Source organism: Bubalus bubalis, chromosome 13 (genome assembly GCF_019923935.1).
Source record: "Bubalus bubalis isolate 160015118507 breed Murrah chromosome 13, NDDB_SH_1, whole genome shotgun sequence".
Classification (NCBI taxonomy): domain Eukaryota; kingdom Metazoa; phylum Chordata; class Mammalia; order Artiodactyla; family Bovidae; genus Bubalus; species Bubalus bubalis.
This window is the reverse complement of record NC_059169.1, coordinates 8271811-8293392: the sequence shown is the minus strand read 5'-3', so window position 1 is coordinate 8293392 and position 21582 is coordinate 8271811. Positions and strand designations below refer to the sequence as shown.

Genomic DNA, 21582 nt, shown 5'->3' with positions numbered 1-21582 from the left:
GCTCTAAGGCGGCCTGCTCGAAGTTGAGCCCCAAGGATAGATTTTTCCCCCAGGACTGTACCATTGGAATTGGGAAGCATTTAGTGAATGAGAAATGTTCTTTTTTCCCATAGATTCCTGTGACCTGGACAAATCCCTCAGGCAGATATCACATTGGCATAAAAAATGGCTACGATTTCTATCCAAAGGCTCTCAAGGAAAGAATTCAGGTAACAGACAATCTGGTATCGATGACTTCTTCAGTTTCTATTCAGACTGAAGAAAGAGACTTCCTTAGCTCTCACTAACCTGATGATTATTAAGGGGATCTGGAGACTTTGAAATGATATCTGCTTCAAGAAAGATGGTATCCGGTGAAATGTTACCCATTTGTGTTTCCTAATCTGGGATACATGGATAAGTTTAGGGAATCTGAATACCTTGAAATTTTATTCACATTTTGTGTATTTGTGTTTTTATGGGAAAAGGGATATGCTTTCATTGGACAATCAGTTTAAAGCCTAGACTGCCTTATTTATTCCTGTTCCTGTCATTTCTCTGGTAATTTATCCCATTTTCCTAGTCTTTGCCTTGCTTTCTTGATCCCAGTTAGTGATGATTCAGTACTAGGGAAGGAAGTAACTCAGACCTAATGCAGCTGAAGGACGGGAAACATAGTCTGTTTTTGGAGAGCTAAGAATTGTAAAACCAGTGAGATGGAGCCTGCTTTATAACAGCACAGTTGACCTTTCGGTCATTACGGGAGCGTTTGAAATGTTCATTATCCATCCATTATAGGAGCCACGAGCCACAAGTAGCTATTGAGAACTTGAAATGTGGTTAGTATGACTAAGGAAGTGAAGTTTTAATTTTATGTAAGATTTTAAAGTAGTAAAACAAGATGTGATCCTTGCAAGTTGGGCCTTCAGGGTGAGACCCATGGGCCATGTAGTCTAGGGTTGTGATTTGCTTCTCCAGGGGTCAGTGAGCCAGTAAGAAGTTACTCAGTATTTTACATATAAGTCTTTACTTGGCAGATTCCAGTCATTCTGAAAAAAAAAAAAAATCAGAAAATAAATTTCACGTAACTCAACTTCTATTAGATACTATTTTGTTTTAATATTTCAGGCTGAAACGCACAGTATTTTTATGCATTATATTACATTTAATCAGCCACGTTCAGGTATGGATTAGGTTCAAGCAGATCACCTCTTTTAGTCCAGTGGAGTTGATTCTTTTACTGGAGAGGCTTTCTTTAACTAGCTGACTTCCACTGGGAGGCACTGTGGTTCAAGACACTCGGGATGGCGGGAAGACCAGTTTCAGCAGCAAAGAACACCATCAAGTCAACGAGGGTGGGAAAAAAGAACAGGCCAGGGAGGTGGGAGACAGGAAGTCCACCAGAGTGTAGCTGCAGGCTTACCCTGTCTTCTGCTTGCTCTTGGCTGAAGGCATTTCTTTTTCCTCAGATGATGGTATTTCAGGCTGTTACCTGACATGGTATTATCTATTCTTGGAAAAGGATTTAAATGGGGGCCTATGATGTATAAAAATAACATCTGGTTGTGCCTTGGTAAACTTGGGCTTTTAGAGTCTAGGCATGGTGAATTAAGTAATTAAGTTTTTTATAACTGATCGATTCATTGCTTTATCAACTTGATTATAAATGATTTTTTTTTAACCTCTGTATGAGCATTGTATAGCATCACAGCTAATAGCAACTCTTAAATTCCTGTCTCAGTTTACCTGCATATTAGTCCACCTCATTGGAAGGCCATTTCTCTGTCTTTGCAGAAAGAACGGAAGGAAAAAATCTGGGACCCTGTCCACAGAGTAGCCCTCGCGGAGGCCTGTCGGAAGCAGGAAGAGTTCGACGTTGCCAACAACTGTCCTTCTCAAGTTGGTGCTAGTCGCTTTTATTTAAACATTACCGTGTTCTTGGAGAATTAACAGTTCTTAGAGAATGCACAGACTTTTCTCCCAAGTTTGTTTTCTCCCCCATGTTTTAACTTGTCTAATTTTACTTATTTTCCTTTCCTCATTTGTCCTGAAATCAATTTATATATCAGTTGAATGTTTAAAAGTTCTTAATGAACATAGAATGCCCGCACGGAAAAGTGTGCACATCCTAGGTGTGATGTCATGATCATCACAAAGGGAGCACCCCGAGCGCACAGCACCCCAGCGCCTCTCATGCCTCTGGCTGCTCACCGCCGCCTCCACCCAGAAGCAGCCACCATCCTTGATGGCTGACACTGTCGAGTGACTTCACCCGTTTTGGATTTTGTAAAATGGAATCATACGGTGTCTGTCCTTTTACGCGTCACCGCTTTCATCTGATGTTTTCCGTACGATCCTCCAGTGCGGGGTGTTGGAGTAGTTCACTCTCGTTACTCTGTGAGGGCTGGACCACAATGTATGTGTCCATTCTACAGATTGATCCTTGCTTCGTTTCCAGTTTTGGGCCAGGATGAAAAAATCCTGTTTTGGAAGTTCTTGGGCCGGTCTTCCGGTGGGTTATAAAGTGACCGTACCAATTGCATAGGAAGTGTACGAGAGTTCCCATTCTTCTACATTCTTGCCGTTGCATGTTTTGTAAATCAGTCTATGAGATGAAAATAGCGTCTCAATTTATTATGAAAGCAGTAAGTGCTATTGCAGAAACTGGAGCACCAGAGGTATGTAACGGTTAGCAGGTCAAAGTCTCTGGAAGGTCACCACCCAGGGATGCTAGCAGCAACTTGATGTTTGTCCTTCTGAATTTTTCTGTTAATGCATGCCACTTTTTAAATGAATTTTTTAATCAAAGTGTAGTTGATATACAGTGTTTTAGGTGTACAGTAAAGTGATTCAGTTATACATACATATATATATATATTCTTTTTCAGATTCTTTTCCATTATAGATTATTACAAGATATTGAATATAATTCCCTGTGCTATACAGTAGGTCTTTGTTTATCTATTTAATATGTAGTAGTGTGTATCTGTTACGCTCACATTCCTAACTTATCCCTTCCCCTCCCTCCCCCCTCTGGTAACCATAATTTGTTTTGTGTCTGTGGGTCTTTTCTATCAGTTCAGTAAGTTCATTTGTGTCATTCTTTTTTAGATTCCACATATAAATGATATTATGGTATTTGTCTTTCTCCTTCTGATTTACTTCATTTAGTATGATAATCTCTATATCCATCCGTGTTGCTGCAGATGACATTATTTTGTTCTTTTTATGGCTGAGTAATACTCCATCATGTGTGTGTGCGTGTGTGTGTGTATGTGTATATATATATATATATATATTTATATATGTGCCACATTTTGTTTATCCAGCCACCTGTTGATGGACATGTAGGTTGCTTCCTTGTTTGGCTGTTGTAAACAATGCTGCTGTGTATACTGGGGTGCATGTTATCTTTCGAATTGGAGTTTTTATCTTTTCCAAGTATATGCCCTGGAGTGGGATTGCTGAATCATGTGGTAACTCTATTTTTAGTTTTCTAAGGAATCCCCATACTGTTTTTGAAGCATAGTGGCTGTACCAATTTACCTTTCCCACCAACAGTGTAGGTGGATTCCCTTTCTCCACACCCTCTCCAGCATTTATTATTTGTAGACTTTTTGAGAATGGCCATTCTGACCAACATGAAGTGATGGCTTCATGGTAGTTTTGATTTGCATTTCTCTAATAATAAGTGACATTGAACATCTTTTCCTGTGCCTGTTGGCCACATGTGTGTCTTTTTTGGAGGAAACGTCTACTTAGGCTTCTAGGACATGCATTTCTTAATCAGAAATGGGATTGTATCGGTGATTCTGAACCCTGGCTCCCTGGTAGGATCACGTGAGGAGCTTTAAAAATTCCATGTTTGTGTCCTAAAGAGGAAATAAATCAGAACCTTACAGAGGAGGCAGATATTTTAAAAACTTGTCAGGAGCTTTCATTAACATGCAGGTCAGGTCAAGGCCCACCAGCCTATATAGATCTACACACACACACTTTTATCTACTTTATCTGTGTTCATTTTTAACAGCTGTATAATTTTTGGTTAGATCACTTTTGGTTCTTCAACCTCCCGTTGGAGACATGAAATGTAGTATTTCAGGTACTACATATAGAGTACTAACTATAGAAGAGGGATCTGAATTTAATTAGCCATTTTATTTTGTATGCCAAAAATGTTTATATAATTGTCTTTTTCCTTGAGGAGGAGTAAACATTGAATATATTGAATAAGGAAAAAATGAAGCATAACTTAAGATTTTGGGAACATGTGAAATCTAAGTTTTTATTCACCTGGACTAGTCAGGCGAATGTAGGACCATCTCATACAGTACTTTTTTTAAAGTGCTTAGATTGAAGCATACAAATTTTCCATTTTTATAGCTCAGAATGATTGAATAGCAGTTTATATGTACTTGGTCAAAATACAGTATGTATTTAACTCAGCAAATTCAACAGAGGCGAGACTATTCATAATTCCTGTTATTTATTTGGGTTCTTAAGAAACAGATTTGAAATGTAAATGTTCCTGGATATAAAAATCTAAAGGTAGATAAACTAACATGTAGCAATTTTAGTGTTGCTTTTGGAACTGAATCATGCAGTTACAGGTATGTGACTAACACCCTTGGCCAAGTGAGGTCCCCGCCACATAGCACCGTGTCTTTCCCAAAGCAGGTGTAGTGAGGGACTGACTATGATAGTAAGTGAAGGATTTTTTTTATTTAATATTTTAATTGATAATCTGCCACTAAATTGAATTTCAAATTGTACAGATATAAAAGGAAAATCTTCTTATACTTTTCCAGGGTAAAATGACTTTACTGCTGGGTCACATTGTCTTTGGTTGTCTGTTAATATCACTTGCCAAGAGCACAAAATGCTAACATTAGCACGTGTTCTAATTGATTAGGCAAATAAATTAATCAAGGAGGAGCTTCACAGTCAAGTGGAATTGCTAAACTCTTTTGAGAAAAAGTACAGTGATCCTGGCCCTGTGTACGACTGCTTGGTGTGGTTTGATGGTGAGACCTGGAGGTAAGCCATGTGGATTTTATACATCTTCATTTAAACATGGTCTTGCCTGCTCTGAAGAACATTAAGCCCTCAAACTACCCAGAGATTTGGTTTACAAGACATTAATATCTCTAAGCAAAGCTCCTCGAGAGCCGGGTTGGCTTTTGAGTAGTTTTGGATAAAGCCTCTTAAACTTCTTAGTATTTTAGGCATGAAAGCGGACTCTTACCTTCTTAGAGAATCTTACCCCCTTAACCAGACAGCAGTCATTAAATAGACAACAGCAGGTTGATGATAGAAATGTTCCTGATTGAAGCTGGGCAGTTTGGAAAGTAAGTGCAGGATGGTCTGGCAAGAGTATCTACTATAAATGTTTTAAGGGCAGAGGAGGAAAGTGGGATAAAGATTTACCACCAGAGACCTAGATTTGGTCTGATTCCTTAAGCGGGTGGGTGGTTTTCTTCCTGGAAGTCTGTGAAGGACAGTTCCTAGAGACCCTTGTGCGTGACTTCATTTAAGGGCTGGTTGCTTAAGTCACCTTACCCAGTCTTTACTGAGGCCTCTGTGACAGAGGAAGCTGCCACGTTTGTGCTGGTAAACAGAGATAGTGTGGTGAGAAGATCCTCGAGAAACAGTATTGTATGATTTTTAGAAAGGTAGAAAAAGAAGATAAATTGCATTACCTGCTCTTAATTCTCCTTTTCCAGAGCCTGCATTGATTCGAGTGAAGATGGGGATCTGAGCAAATCGACTGTTCTGAGAAACTACAAAGAGGCCCAGGAGTATGGCTCCTTCGGCGCTGCTGAGATGCTGAATTACTCTGTTAACATATACGACGATGGGAACCTGCTCTCCATAGTGACCAGTGGAGGTATTCTGTCTCAGGTTTGCTAACTAGAGATGAACGTGCAAAGTACCGGGAGGATAAATTCCTCTACCCAAAAACAGCCTGAAGGAGAATTGACCAATCCCTACGACAGAACTAGGTCTGGAGTCACTGATGTGATTTGATTTCCTGGAAAGGTATTGTTTTTTTTTTAAGGCCAAAACCATGTAGGCTCCATTCCAGGAGTGTGAGCATGGTCCAGCTACAAAAAATAATGTAAACATAGTTCATTCTATGAACAATAATTTCACCTCCAAATACTAACTCTTGAAAATTCACCCATGAGTGTGAAGGATCAGGTAAAAGGATCCTTAACACAGCTTTCTGTGTAATTTCAAAAAAGTTACAAACTTTCTTGAAATTTGTGTGTTTTTTATAAATTATGTTATTCATCCTGTGGAATATGTTATATAGTAATCATAATAAATCTGCATATAACTATATGTATAAATCTCAGATACATAAATTTTACTGAAAAAAATAATACTGATATTAAAAAAATTTGTGTGAAAATTGTTTATGGGTGTGTGTGGTAAAAATATAAAAATATAGGTGCGAAGAAGGTGTGCACCAGCTGCAGGGCAGTGCTTACTTCTGGGAGGGAGTGAGGAGGGTGAAGTGAGATACCCAGCTCCCCCTGCCCGTAGAGGCATAGCTCAGGTACAGGAAACTGCACACACTACACACTCATAATGTGGTGAGTTCTGATGTGTGCACACACCCAGGGAACCATCCCCACAACCAAAATAACATCTCCATCACCACCAGCCTCAAAGGCTGGCTTATTCTTCCTTTATAATCCCGTTGTCTCCACTCATGTCCTCTGGTAGCTGCTGAATGGCTTTCTGTCCACCCTTGATTACTGTACATTTGATAGAATTTTATATAAATGGAATTAAAAAAAGACAGTTTGTTTTTGCCTGCCCTTGGGTTGAATCCATGTTGTGATTATAAGTGGCTTGTTCCTTATTGTCAAGGAGTGTTTGATCATGTGCGTCCACCATGGTTTATTTATCCATTCACCTCCTGATACACATTTGGGTTGTTTGAACAAGTGTGTACAGGTCTGTGTAGAAGTTGGTTTTTGTTTTAATTGGAACCCATGTCTGGGAGAGCTGGTTGGGTGTGGTAGGGCCATACAGTATTGAAGACCCTCCGAGCTCCCCTCGGCAGTAGCAGAGGAGAGTCACACCCGCCGCAGCGCGAGAGTGCACGGCCCCGCCCACGGCGGCCACCCTCAGCCTCAGCTCTTCAGCAAGGTGTGGCTCCCTGTGGCCTTCCTTTGCATCTCCCAGGTGACTCATCTTTTCATATGTTTATTTGCCATTTGGTCATCCCCTTGGGAAATGTTTTTCAAACGCTCTTTACCCATTTTTCATTTGGGTTCTTTTTTTTTTGGAAAGATTATGTTCTAGATATAAGCTCTTTGTCAGTTACATGTGTGCGAATACTTTCTCACCTTTGTGACTTAACAGCGTAGAATCCAGGATGGCAGAATAGCGTATATAAATCACAGTCACTTTTTGTGAATTATTGTTAAGAGACAGAAGAAATAATACCCCTTACACGTTAAGATAACCGTGTTTTTATTCTGATTACTACTACGCAGATTGAATTTCGCGGTTAAAACTTTGAGCCTCTGAGGGTTTCCTTGTTTTCTCCCCTTTTTGCCTCTAGGAGCCCACGGAACACACGTAGCTAGTATAGCTGCCGGGCATTTTCCCGAAGAACCTGAGCGGAATGGCGTAGCTCCCGGTGCTCAGATTCTTTCCATCAAGATTGGAGACACGAGACTAAGCACGATGGAGACAGGCACAGGCCTCATCAGAGCTGTGAGTGCTCCTGAGCTGCTGGTGTCCAGGACTGATGGTTCACGGTCGTGGATACTTTGATTAGCAAGCTGCTCTTGCTTTACCAAAAATACATGGCACTGTATTCAGTGTATAGGACTTTATTTGCAAAAGCCCAAAATGCCTAACTCATTTAAACATTTTTATTAGAAATTATTTGGGTTAAAGGGATTTGGGGAAATATGAAAACATTGGTTACATTATACCTCTCACTTGTAGTAAATCCCTTAGCAAACTACTTTGAGATACTTTTAAAAGCATGAAAAAAGACAGGAAGACATCTCAGCCAGCCTGCTCCATCAGTGTAAGAATTTATTCTTCATTTCACTTTAACATATGAATTCTGTTTCACTTGAGTGAATTTAGACTTTAAAGAGACCTCCTTCGTTTCTCCAACTCAATTCTGCAGATGCTGGTTTGTTTTTTATTGACTACTTCCTGTGCTGTGTATCACCACCACCCCCAAACACACACACACACACCTTTTTTTAAGTTCGTCAGCCATATGTCTGGCAGTAACTTATGAATCTAGGTATGAATTGGAATATGATTGGTTACGGAACTGTAGGATGCCTTTTTTGTGCTAGCTTTTCTGTTTTTATAAATGGCTGCCTAAGCTGGACTCTTTCTTTTTTTAATAGATGATAGAGGTTATAAATCATAAATGTGATCTTGTCAACTACAGCTACGGAGAAGCGACTCACTGGCCAAATTCCGGGTGAGTATTCTTTGCCACTCGTCAGCCGTGGAGGCTCAGCTAATAGAGAGCAGTGAGCATTTCTGTATAACTGGATCGAACATCACAACTGAAGAAGAGCAGACCTGGGTGGATCCTGTGCGTCCCTGAGGCCCTTGGTCCACAGTCACGTCTTTGACGCTGGTGTCCCCTCCTGGCCGGTGGACCCGACGGCCCCTCGGACCCCCATCCACAGGCAGCCAGGCCTCGGGTGTGCACTGCGGGTCCTGCGGTGACGGCGCCCCTCAGCTGCTGGCTCTGCGGAGGCCACCCTGGCGGCATGCTCGGGGGCCACGAGCCGTGGGTGTGCGGTCAGCTCTGTCTCTGGTCACAGTGCGTGCCCTTCCCTCCTGGACGGCCGTTGCACACGTTCTCCTTGGGGACTCCCGGCGACCTCCCCGTCAGTCCTCAGCTGGCGTCCTCGCTGCTTTCTTTCCCAGAGCAGATAAAAGCGCTCAGAGGGGACTCCGGGCCCTCCTGTGACCCACCTGACCCCACCAGCTGCCGTCCCTTCTTCTCTCATGGGGTGTGCCTGGGATGAAGAGCGGCTCTGGTCCCCTCCGCCCGCAGAGATGCCTTCCAGCATCAACTCGCTCCTTTCCTGGCTCTCTTTACTCTTAGACCTGCTCAAGTATCCACTAGCTTTAAAACTAACTAATAACAAGCCTCCTCTTCTCCCATGGCCTTTGCTTTTCCAGCAAAACCGAGACAGGTGTGTTCACCGTTGTCCATCGATGGGTCTCACTGCCCTGCTCCCTTCCCTGTGCTGTAAGGGTCTTCCAGGAGCCTCTGGCTTAGCCTTGACCTCATGTTACCTCAGCCTTTCTGTCTTCATAGCGCTAACTTGACAGTGACCCTATCTGGAGAGTTTCCTCCCACCACCCCATCCAGATACACCCATTGTGCATTTTCTGCAGCTCTGTGACAGAGTTCTGCCGAAACGCAAATGTCACCAAACTAGAGCCTGTAGTTGGCTGTCATCAGTGACTGAGTTTTCATGGGTGCATCATAAATACTTTTGCTAGATGAAAAGAGCCGATTTCAGTGGCTGTGTGTCTCAGGATTGTGTTTAGGTGACATGAACAGTGGCAGGGCTCCAGAACGATCCGTGAGCACCTGGGAAGGGGCCCTGTACCTGCAGATGGCCCGATAACCCCGGGAGATGGCTTAATGTGGCGCTGAAACCATTCCTGTACTTAACGGTGGTGGTTTCACAGTCTGTACATATGTGCAGTCTCAGAACTACGCACTGAAGAGAAGGTCGGTTCTACTACATGTTGATTTAAGAAAAGTTTTAAAACCCATAATCTCCTCAGCTGACTGGTACGTGGTTCCTTGTGAGACACATGCTCATTTCCAGACCTGGTGGCGAGCACGCTGTCAGCATCAGTCGTGACCGTAACCTCGCAGGAGGGAGAAGGAAGGATCTGCTTCCGTGTCTCCATTACCGCAGTGTATATCTTTCTCTCCTGGGACCTTCCTCCTTCTATAGTCTTCTTACTCTAATGTGCTTTTTCCTTCACTTTTATGATTTTGGAGTATCCCTGGCCCTTAACCTTTTTTACATCGACCTCATTTTTTTTCCTTGTGGTCTAACTTTACCTCCTGTAATGACTACCAGTGTATTTTTCTTCCTTGCTGTCAAGCTCTAACCAGATCTCTTATATGTTAAATCTCTCCCTAGTGCCTTATTTCCCCATTCACCTTTGCTTGTCACAGCTGTGTGAGGAGTTGGTTCTCCATACTTCATGTCGGGGGGGAGTGGACCCCTGTGGCCCCTGACCCAGTCTCTGCTAACGTTGCAGTCTTTGCTTTTGGCCCCTTGGCAGTTTATTTTCCCCACATATATACAGTTTTGTTTTTGGCACATTCCCCAGTAAAAATGGGGCCTCCTAACTCCCTCCACTGAAACCCGACTGGGGTATGTCTCCGGACATGGCTCTGTCGTGCTCCGCTAATGGCGCACATGACGGAATTTACCTGACCTCGAGTTTGAATGTATTTTAGTTTTATAAACACTTTGTGAGTAGAAGCAGGGCACTTGCAGTGTGAGAATGTCCCCAAGTGATTCTAAGCACCCCTCCTGACCTGTGACCACCGTTCTGCTGCTGCTGCTCGCAACCCATGTTTTGGTTTTTTGTTTGTTTGTTTGTTTGTTTTATATAAACCATGTTTGAAAATATTTTCACATTACAGTAATCCATTTCCTGAAAAGTGGACAGTTCGTGTGTTCAATTGAATCCTCTCCCTCTTTCAGGAGAATATGTGAAGTAATCAGTGAAGCTGTGTGGAAGCACAATATAATTTATGTCTCAAGTGCCGGGAATAACGGCCCCTGCCTGTCTACAGTCGGGTGTCCGGGAGGAACCACGTCCAGTGTGATAGGTGAGTTTCCAGTGTTATATATTTGGCAAAACTAATACGATTTTGTAAAGTTTAAAAATAAAATAAAATAAAAAAGAAATAAAACTTAAAAACAAGCAGACAAAAAGATTTAGTCCATCCAGTGTTAATCGTATCTCTCCTACACACAGGACACTGTGAGCCTATAATAGACCCTCAGGAAAGTGAACTCTAGTAGGGACCCACTGATGTAGAATTTCATCTCCAGCAGACTGGAGTAAGCATGGAGGTACAGATCACGGATAGCGGAAGTATAGATCAGGCCTGTTGTTGTTTAGTTGCTAAGTCATGTCCAATTCTTTGTGACCCCATGGACTGCACCATGCCAGGCTTCCCTGTCCTTCACTATCTCCCGGAGCTTGCTCCAACTCATTGAGTCGGTGATGCCATCCAACCATCTCATCATCCTCTGTCGCCCCCTTCACCTCCTGCCTTCTGTCTTTCCCATCATCAGGGTCTTTTCTGATGAGTCAGTTCTTCACATCAGATGGCCAAAGTCCTGGCACTTCAGCTTCAGCATCAGTCCTTCCAATGAATATTCAGGGTTGATTTCCTTTAGGATGTACTGGTTGGATCTCCTTGCAGTCCCAGATCAGGCTGTGGGATCACAAAAGTGCTGTTCCCTCTGATTTGAGGATCTGGGCAGGGCTTTCTGGAAGAAGTATGAGAAAAGGATTTCAGTAGGTAAACAGAAGCAGGAGAAGGGCTTTCCAGGCTAAGTGAGCAGCATAAATGAAGACACTTGCTTCACTTTTTATTTATAGTGTACTGCTGTGTATTTATAGCAGAGTTTCCTCCTTTAGTTTCTCTTGGAGCATGCAGGAAGACCTAGAGGTAGAGGAAGGGAGCTTTGTTACTGAGAAAAGCAGTTGAAACACATTTACTGTGTGCCTGTGGCCTTCCCCACCCTTTGTCTTCAGGATCAGACACGGTATTGTCTGCTTCACTGGAATCCAACAGGAAACAATAATGCCTGTCAGCGAAAGTTGTAAGAGATCGAATTATTTGAGTCATAATATGAAAATAATAAAATGAGCTTCTGTTATACGACAGTAGCTGCCATCTTGTGCAAAAACAAAATCCCACAAAACATGGAATCCACCCCTTGGCTTTTTTAATGTGAGGCATGAATGAGAAAGGGTGAATTGAGATCCCTTAAATAGTAAATGAGACCTGAAGATTTTTGGTTTATTTTTAAATGTGGGCTCAAAACACCTCTTAATGTTTGTGATTGAACATGTGACTATAAAAGCTGGTCCCAAACAGTGTTCCTGGTGTATCCATCATTAACTGCACAATGCATACATGTCATAGGAGCTACTGTAGTTGTGTAGGTATTAGAGGTTTTATAGACACACAACAATACTTGGGCATTAAAGGTTAGAGTAGAAACTGGTCCTTTTAAAAATATTTTTGTTTTAAAATACCAGTGATCTTATATTTATGGGACATGCTTGTATTCGTGGCTTGTAAATTTTAAGCATGGTGTCGCTTGCTTTCAGTAACCTAAAATCTCTTGATAAAGTAATTCTGTTAAATCCTGTGTTAAGACAGCAGTGCCTGCCAGTGATTCATGCGTTGTGTGTTCCAGATCTCTGGATACTTTTAAGGACACAAAATGAAACAAAATAATCCTGAGAGGTACCTAGTGATAAAAATGCACTGCTCCGCCACAGCGCTCAGCATTTTGTCATTTTCTTATCCCCACATTGGCAGAGCACTTTAACCTAAATTCTACAAAATGACTGCAGTTTCATGTGGCAGCACTGTTGACCTAAGTCCTCTTAATTCACTCATTCTGTCCAGCTTTCTACCCAGATGTGTGTGTTGTGAAGGAGAATGAGGAGCTGATAGTCTTGGATTCTGAGTCTTGTCTCTGCCGGTCATTATCTTCAGTACATTTTTTTAACCCCCCTCTGCCCTGTTTCCACATCCTTGGAATGAAGGCCCTGACTTTGATCTCTGAATTCTGTGATTTCAGAGTCTAGTTTGCATCTGCACGTTTATCTGGGAGACTGCAGCATGTTACTGCAGCCACTTTGCAGGGGAGGGCTACTGCCAATTCATGGTAGGATTTTCCATACCATGGTCATTTAAAAATGAAGATCAATCAACTAATTCCTTTATTTTTCTGAAGTTATATTTTTACAGTTTGAAACACATTTCTCTTTCTCTTTTACGCATACACACACGTTTAGTTACATTATCCTGTTTAGTCCACATAATAGTCCTGGTAGGTATTTTTATATACAAAAGCGCAGCACCTCATGTAGTGTCTGGTATGTAGTGACCTTGCCTGGGTCGTTAAGTTTTTTCACCTTTCCATCTTGTGAGAGAGAACGGTGGTGAGAGTGAACGGTGGTGTCCAGAGAACAGGTGCTTCGCCAGGATCCCACGGCCGGGGGAGCAGTGGGGTTTGAGTCGAGACCCCTGTTCTGTATCCTTCTGTCAATGACCGCATTCCCCGCCCCCCTGCCCCCCGCAGGTGTCGGCGCCTACGTTTCTCCTGATATGATGGTTGCCGAGTACTCTCTGAGAGAGAAGTTACCTGCAAATCAGTACACGTGGTCTTCTCGAGGCCCCAGGTAGGTTGCGCGTGGAAGTGAAGTGGAGCGAAAGGCGCTCAGTCGTGTCGGCCTCTTTGCGACCCCGTGGACTGCACAGTCTGTGGAATTCTCCGGGCCGGAACACTGGCGTGGGTGGCCCTTCCCTCCTCCAGGGGTCTTCCCAACATGGGGTTGTCACAGCCATTCTGCCCGACTGCCTGGGGGGAGGCGCAGGGCTTTGCCCTGAGTTCATTTGCCCGTTGGCCCAGTGCCCACCTCCCTAAGCAGACTCTGCCTTGCTCTCCTTCAGCGCTGACGGGGCCCTCGGAGTGAGCGTCAGCGCCCCGGGCGGCGCCATCGCCTCCGTCCCCAACTGGACGCTGCGGGGCACCCAGCTCATGAACGGGACGTCCATGTCGTCTCCCAACGCCTGCGGGGGCATCGCCCTGGTCCTGTCAGGTGAGGAGCGCCTCCCCGCAGCCCAGCTAACCCCGCCGCAGAGTCTCCTGCTGGAGCTGCGAGTCGTCGGCTCTTCCACATGTTTCTGTCAGTTTAAGTACTCTTAATGAGATAGAAGTGACACAGAGAAATGGATTTTCAAAGTATCATTTTACACTTCGCCCTGCTGTTGTTCGGTCACTGTGGTGTCTGACTGTGAGCCCGTGGACTGCAGCGTGCCAGGTTCCTCTGTCCTTCCTGTGCTTCACCTCAGTCCGGGTTCTAAAATCCACGGTTTACTTGTTTATAAGCTTGCTTAAGGAGGTGTGAAGTGTCTAGACAGTTTCATAAAATAAATTTGATGGCATAAAATAAAGTCAGATTGTAGCCATAAAAAGTAATTGAGTACCTTTCTCTTCTTGCAGACAGATATTTTTGTTCTCTAAAGTTCTCAGGGCAAGAAAACGTGGTTGAATTGGTAATGACCTGGCCCACAGTAAAGTGTCTGGTGGAGAATCATTTATGTGATCGTAATGGTTTGAACGTGCATTCACTCAGCAAGCATATTTATTGGCTGTTACTGACTATTAAGCTTTATTTTGGCCTGGGGCTAAAGTAGGGAACAAAACATCTAAAAGACCTGCCTGTGTGGAGTTGATATTAAAGTTGGAGGAGGAACAGACTATGAACAAAGTAAAAAATCGCTTCCATGACATAGTAGAGGGTAGGGAGCGTTGCCATGGAGCCGGTGAACCGGACCATGGGGAGGCGGGACTTTGTAGGTTGACCCGCAGGCGGCTGCATGCTTGATGGGGAGGATGGGGCCATCGGCACTGACTGGGCTCCACCCTCGCTCTACTGTGCAGCCTCTCCAAGTGTCTCGGGCTCGCTGGTGCCTCTTGTCTGTGGTACACTATTCTGTCTGCCTGGAATTCCTTTCCCGCCGAGTCTTGGCCCTGTGAACGCCTGTGTATTCCCTGAGAGCCGACCCAGTATCTGTTCTTCTGATGGGAGCATCGCCCTCTTCAGGATGCTCCCTGACAAAATTGTTTGCTTTCTCGGTTGACTCTTACAGTGCCATCATGTTCCCATGTTTTTTTGGTTCATGTTCTACACTCCTCATGAGTATTTGCATCTTTAGTTCTGGAGAGGACAGGCGTGCCGTCTTACTTGCTTCCACCTCTCACAACAGTCATCATCAGAAGGTGGACGGCTGGGTGGCCTCCACGTCATGTAGACAGTCACCCCCAGCCTCATTGTCCCTGTTGTCGACCGGGAGGCTTGTCATCAGCCTCCTAGGATCCGGTCTCCAAGGTGCTGATTAGTTGCATGGGACCTGAGCATCTTTATGGCTTGTTTCCGTACCCCTGGTGTATATCCTGTGCGCCCTGGTTGAGACCTTCTGCCAGTGACCATGTTGATTGACCAGCACTGTCTAAAGGAAAACATGATTGGAATGCCTTTTGGTCCCTGTGCTGAGCCCACCTTCATGCTGTGTTATAGTGGGCATGTGGAAGTTTTTATTGAATGAAGTCTTTGTGTTATGAGTCATACTGTTTGTCACATTTTTAAGGAAAAAAAAAAAAGATTAAAAAATGAATGTTGAGACACAAAAACATTAAAAGCAGAAAACATACACGTTATCCATACTAGGGCAGGGGGAGGCTGGGGAAGCGTTTCAAGTAACTGTCTTCTGTAATAAACACTGGTTTCTTGATTTCATCTTTTGATTTTAGGTCTGAAAGCTAATGATGTTAACTACACAGTTCATTCGGTCAGAAGAGCTCTTGAAAACACTGCAGTGAAGGCTGACAACATAGAAGTATTTGCCCAAGGACACGGTATTATTCAGGTATTGTCATTTGAGAAGCAGGCTGTAGATCAGTAGGATAATATTTTAGCTGTTATTGGATAATATCCCTACTATAGTGATTGAGTTTTTCTAATTATTGACTATATGGCCAGAGTAGTTCTCTGAACCATAAACGAAGAAGGTGTGAAAAGAGATTTTATGGTTGAATTTGGGGTGGTAAGATAGAGAAATGTAATTGATGTAAGACATATAGAGAGATGGCAGAGGGCAGCGGGTAAAAGCTGACCAGGCATAATGGCACGTGGAGGATTCCTAGCATCATCACTTGGGAGTATAAGGGTGAAGTGGAAGGTGAGTCCCATGGCTGGACCAGTGTTTTGTCCAATGAGGTAGAACTGTCCTCTTGATGGGCTTTATCATGTAGTTCAGAGAGGAGAATGTTGAAGCTGACTTCTTGCTTGTACTTTGCTATAACTGAAATGAAATGGGTGATTTGCAACAGAAGATTTTTTTGACCCAACTATGTGTATCTTACTATTTGTATCCTTTTAATTAGGTTGATAAAGCCTATGACTACCTCGTTCAGAACACATCGTTTGCTAATAAATTAGGTTTCACTGTTACTGTGGGAACTAACCGTGGCATCTACCTCCGAGATCCTGTTCAGGTGGCCGCACCTTCGGATCATGGCGTTGGCATTGAACCTGTATTTCCAGAAAATACTGGTGGGTGATAGCCAGAGAGGAAGCTCACATGTTCACATTTTTGGTTTGAATTGTACTGTAATAGAGAAGTGCTGTTTAGGCTGATGTTTTAAAGAGGCGATAGGAATGAACAATGTTAATATTACTGTGCATTTCAGAGCATAGGGGAAACTGATGGCAATTGGGGACCCTGATACAGTGGCAGTTGAGTTAGCAGTGTGACTACAAGAAAATAGTAGAATGGGCCTTCAGTCACCTAGAGCTCTTAATTAAATTGTGGATCATAAAGCGTCAGATGCCTTTTCTTTCCCACCTTTACTGCTTGAGTGTAAGAGCCAGATTTTGGTTGCAGAGTGGGAAAATCAGAAGCAACCAGGGAGAAGCCCAGCTCAGTGAATGTAAACAAGACTGTCATGACTGTAAATTAGGAGTCTCTTAGATTCTGTTAACTGCATGCAGTATGAAAAAACAGCACTAAACGCCTTATGTTAAGGTTGTGGCCATGCTGGGTGAGCGTGTGGATGGACCCCAAGCGTGCTGAAATACGTGTGAGGGAGACTGTGTGACTGATGTGTGTGGGCTGTGCTTGGGGAGCCCGTGCCTCCTACATTTTATAGCCAATGGTGCTTTCCTGCTGCTGAATGTTCTTGAGAGACTACAGAACGTTTTAAAATGGAAGAAGAGGAAAACAGAGCTAATCTTCACTTTCTGTTTTTTTTAATGCCAGAAAACTCTGAGAAAATATCCCTCCAGCTGCATTTAGCCTTAACTTCGAATTCATCATGGGTTCAGTGTCCCAGCCATTTGGAACTCATGAACCAGTGCAGACACATAAACATACGTGTGGACCCCAGGGGCTTAAGGGAAGGACTGCATTATACAGAGGTACCCGCCTGCGTGTCTTCACTCTGCCTTCTTTGCACTGTGTAGGAGTGTTTGTGTGGCAGACTGTTTACCCATTAGTCTGAGTTAGTCAAGGCTTGGCCTGCATATAGTTGTTCAGGCTGTTTGCCTTTGATATGTGATGTGACATCAGAAAATTGATGCTTTTTCTTAGGATGTTTCACCTTTAATATGAGATTAATTTATTCTGTGAGTAGGTCCACCTTCTTTCATTCTCTCCTTTTAAAGAAGCTTCGTTTGTGGATACTGACACTTAACTCTTTTCTCAAGGTATGTGGCTATGACATAGCATCGCCCAACGCAGGCCCTCTGTTCAGAGTCCCCATCACCGCAGTCATCGCAGCCAAGTAAGTGCCCAGTCACCACCAGCGTGCTGTTCGTGTAACTGTGAGGTGGCTGTTCATGGAAACAGGCTGAGCTTGTAAAGGATCCGCAGGCCAGAACCAAGGAACTGGGTTTTAATTCTGCTCCTTGCTCAGCATCCAAGGTGGCACGTGGTCGGTCAGCTGTTCCGGTTCACAGGGAGGAGGATTAATGGCGTCTGCCGCCTGCCCTCCACCAGGGTGACGGCGCCCTCCCGACTGCCCGGGCTGGAGGCCTGAAGCCTCTGCAGTGTCTTCACAGTGACTTTGTCCCCTCCCACCCCGACCTCACCGCCGCCGCCCCCATCTCTGGAATCATATTGTCTCCTGGTTCTTCCGCATTTCTAGTCCCCTCTGTTTCCAGGCTCTTCCCTTCCCATCTTGTCTTCCACCCCGGACTGAAGGGTCAGGTCTGATCATACTGCTTCCGTATAAGGTCCTTTAGCATCTCGGCCGAGGATCCTGCTCTGCAGATCGCCAACGGTGGTCCTGCAGAGCCTGTGTCTCCTGCGGTTCCATCACCACTTTCTACATTCCCACGAGCTCACCAGAGCTGACCTTTCTGCTGTCTTCAGGACACGCCTGTTTGCACAGCTGATTCTTTGCTTTAGTCCCCTGTCTCCTAACCCAACGACCATGCAGGTTCCCGGTCATCCCCAGCTGAAGGGAGTCCCTCCTTTCTGCTGCTTCTCACTTTTACACACCTGTGGTTTAGGCTTTAGCCAGCGTGCTGTCATTTTTAATTTACCCCATTTGACTGTGAGCCCACGGAAGACTCAGGGCCTGCATCTTACGTAACCCACGTGGAGCCCACTGTACAGAACAAACACAAAAAATGGTCCAGTACATGAAGGGCAAGACCGAGATGAGAATTCTGGAAACGGTGGGAAATTCTGCGTTAGCACTTTCTGTTGAGTGAGTTGCACAGTAATATTTAATATGCAGTAGGTCTCAGCCTGTATGAAGTATAGAATGAAACGGAGATAACTAGTGACACAAGTAAGAAAATGCAGAACGGTTAAATTCTCAGCCGCGTTTTCCCTGCAAGTCCAACAGGAACTTACTAGACGAGGTAACGTGTAAGATTCAGGAATCGGCCAAGACCTCTTCTGATGGAAGCTGTCTGGGATCACTCCACACAAACAAAGCACTTTGCGTCTTTTCCACGAGCGCGCCCCGTCTCCCAGAGCATGCTGCGTTCAGCATCTCTGCTGGATGTTCTGTCCCATGGTACTGGCTGAAGAAAAGGAAAGCAGTACATTCACTGTTGCGTCTGTAGCTTCTGGTAGCTGTGCCCCCGATGTAGTAGGCACTCATTAAATGTTTGTCACACTGAGTAGAGTTAATCCTTAGTATCTACTTTAGCTTTCCAGTGTGGATAAGTAAACATTTGACTTTTGGGTTTCACTGATCCTTTTTAAAAATCCTGTGAAAGTAGTTTTCCTTTGTACTGTGTCATTTCTGGCATGGGTGCATTTTGAAGCTACAAAAGGGATTAAATTTAATAGCAGTTTCAGAGGGATAAGACAGTATCAGAGTCACAAAACGTTGCCTTTGATTTTAGTATTTTAGACTCAAAATAGTCCAGATTCTGGTTTTTGGAAAATTATGTGGATGTTGTAGAATTCCGTTAACAACAGCAACAAAAAAGAACTGTGTGTCTGGGTGTATTATAGACAAATTATAAAATGAGTAAAAAGCAGAAAAATCATCTACACTGGGCTCCCCCCAGTTCTCTCTGCTGACATGTTGCAGAGATGAGATGATACTGTGCACACCGTTTTGTTCCCAGCCTTTAACTTCCTGTGTTCATTTCTCAGGAGCTGTTGAAATCTAGAGTGCCAGTTGGTTTACAATATGAAGCCCTTTTTAATAAGATATCATGTTTAATCATTAATTTTTATTAATTTTTAGAGTAAATGAATCAACACATTATGACCTGGCCTTGACAGATGTACATTTTAAACCTGGTCAGATTCGAAGGCATTTTATTGAGGTTCCTGAGGGTGCAACATGGGCTGGTAAGTAAAATTAAAGTCTGTCTTGCCCATTTGTCTTTTTTTTTTTTTTGGCTTTTTTCTTTAATTGGAGGATAATTGCATTACAATGTTGTGTTGGTTTCTGCCATACAGCATCGTGAATCAGTCAGAAGGACACATGTCCCCTCCCTTTTGAAACTCCCTCCCACCACCTCCCCACCCCCCCCCCCCCCAATCTTTATGTGGACTCTGAAGGCCAGAGCAGATAAACCAAGGGGGAGAGATTAGGAAAACTTACCAGTGAAGTTGAATAAAGGGATACTAATGGAACTTCGGCATGGTAACATACAGAGGTTTCTAAAATTAAAGTCCTCTTTATCGGGAACTGATTGGCTTTTAGCTAAAGTAAGAGGAAAGGCTGAACTTAGCAACAGAGGAGGAAGAGATTTTTTAAATCCCCCAGCTAGAATAATTGTGTGTCCATCCATGGACCGCTTCTGTTTCATGCTCTTTGTAGCATAGCGCTTGCTCACTTAAATCCTGATTTGTTTATTTTCCATAGCTAACTTTCCTACCCTCTCATCTTAATTAATATTCTGTCAATTCATTGTTTTTAAGGAAATATGTGGGTTTCACTTGAATGTATCGTTTTATTCTTGATAGCTGATTCCCCTAATGTAGGAGTAGGCCTTACAGAATTTGTGTCCATTTGAAATCTCAGAGTGACAGTGTTGCCTCTTGCCTTCTTGCCTCAGAGGTCACCGTGTGCTCCTGTTCTTCTGAGGTCTCTGCCAAGTTTGTCCTCCACGCAGTGCAGCTTGTGAAGCAGAGAGCGTACAGAAGTCACGAATTCTACAAATTTTGTTCCCTTCCAGAGAAGGGAACGCTCACTGAAGCTTTTCCAGTCTTAGTAAGTTTTGATAAACAGTCTGAAATCCTAAAACTGTTACCCATTTGTCTTTCGTGTGGGCTGCTGTTGCTCAGTCGCTAAGTCGTGTCCAGCTCTTGGTGACTGCAAGGACTGCAGCCCCGCAGGCTCCTCCGTCCCTGGGATTCTCCAGAGAAGACCGGGCTGGCTTGCCACGCCCTCCCCCAGGGCCTCTTCCCAACCCAGGGATCGAACCCAAGTCTCCTCCTTGGCAGGCAGGCAGGATTCCTGACCACTGAGCCACCTGAAAGCCCTTGGTGTGAGCTAAGACTTAAGTATTTTGATTTGATTTGGTAGTTTGCATTCAGAGCACACTGGGCCTGTGTGTTTTATTAATACTGAGTAATGTCAGAAGATAGGTCATCTTATTAAGACACTTAAGACCAAGTGAGGTAAATACTAATCTCTCTAACTCTTAAATAATGTAGTCAGAAGAAAGTTCTGGTATGCTGGATGCTGGCGCTTCACAAAGTGGACCCTGGTTGAGATTGTTTTCTCATTGTATGGTAGACTATTTGCATATTTAAGACTTTTTTATTTACTTTAGTCATTTTATTACTGTTGTTAAGAATCCATGAGGTTAATTTGCTCTATAGGTGAAAACTGCCAGTCCTTCCTACAGATTACTTCAGTGTGGCACATTTCCACACTTAGCCTGCAGCGTGAGGAGTGGGGGCTCCCTTCTAGAAGGTGAATGTACTGGTGAGCTTCTTCAAACTTGCTACCTAGTGTTTTGACTTGGATCCCTTATCTTTCCTTTATCTCTTCTCAGAAGATAAGTGATCAGAAGATAAACTTTCACTTGTGTTCTTGTATGTGTTCAGCTGAGTTGCATAGTTGTGTCCGACTCTTTGCAACCCCATAAATTGCAGCACGCCAGGCCTCCCTGTCCATCACCAACTCAGTAATATGATTCATCTTTAAACTTTCTATTGCAAAGAATGTTCAAACTACCACACAATTGCACTCATCTCACATGCTAGCAAAGTAATGCTCAAAATTCTCCAAGCCAGGCTTCAACAGTATGTGAACCGTGAAC

The 21582-nt window shown here is 43.7% G+C and overlaps 1 protein-coding gene across 3 annotated transcripts in view; it reads left to right on the top strand.

Annotated features, from left to right (window-relative positions):
• Positions 1 to 21582, top strand: part of TPP2 (tripeptidyl peptidase 2) — a 58983-nt gene that overhangs the window by 13118 nt on the left and 24283 nt on the right. For all 3 annotated transcript variants that reach the window (XM_006042240.4, XM_006042241.4, XM_025262603.3), the window contains exons 3-17: positions 114 to 209; positions 1774 to 1878; positions 4892 to 5016; positions 5703 to 5866; positions 7559 to 7713; positions 8373 to 8449; positions 10725 to 10852; positions 13356 to 13455; positions 13727 to 13875; positions 15591 to 15706; positions 16224 to 16392; positions 17099 to 17256; positions 17545 to 17621; positions 19551 to 19657; positions 20371 to 20525. In XM_006042240.4, coding sequence (XP_006042302.2) covers positions 114 to 209; positions 1774 to 1878; positions 4892 to 5016; positions 5703 to 5866; positions 7559 to 7713; positions 8373 to 8449; positions 10725 to 10852; positions 13356 to 13455; positions 13727 to 13875; positions 15591 to 15706; positions 16224 to 16392; positions 17099 to 17256; positions 17545 to 17621; positions 19551 to 19657; positions 20371 to 20525 — 1881 coding nt within the window. The remainder of the gene's footprint in view (positions 1 to 113; positions 210 to 1773; positions 1879 to 4891; positions 5017 to 5702; positions 5867 to 7558; positions 7714 to 8372; positions 8450 to 10724; positions 10853 to 13355; positions 13456 to 13726; positions 13876 to 15590; positions 15707 to 16223; positions 16393 to 17098; positions 17257 to 17544; positions 17622 to 19550; positions 19658 to 20370; positions 20526 to 21582) is intronic.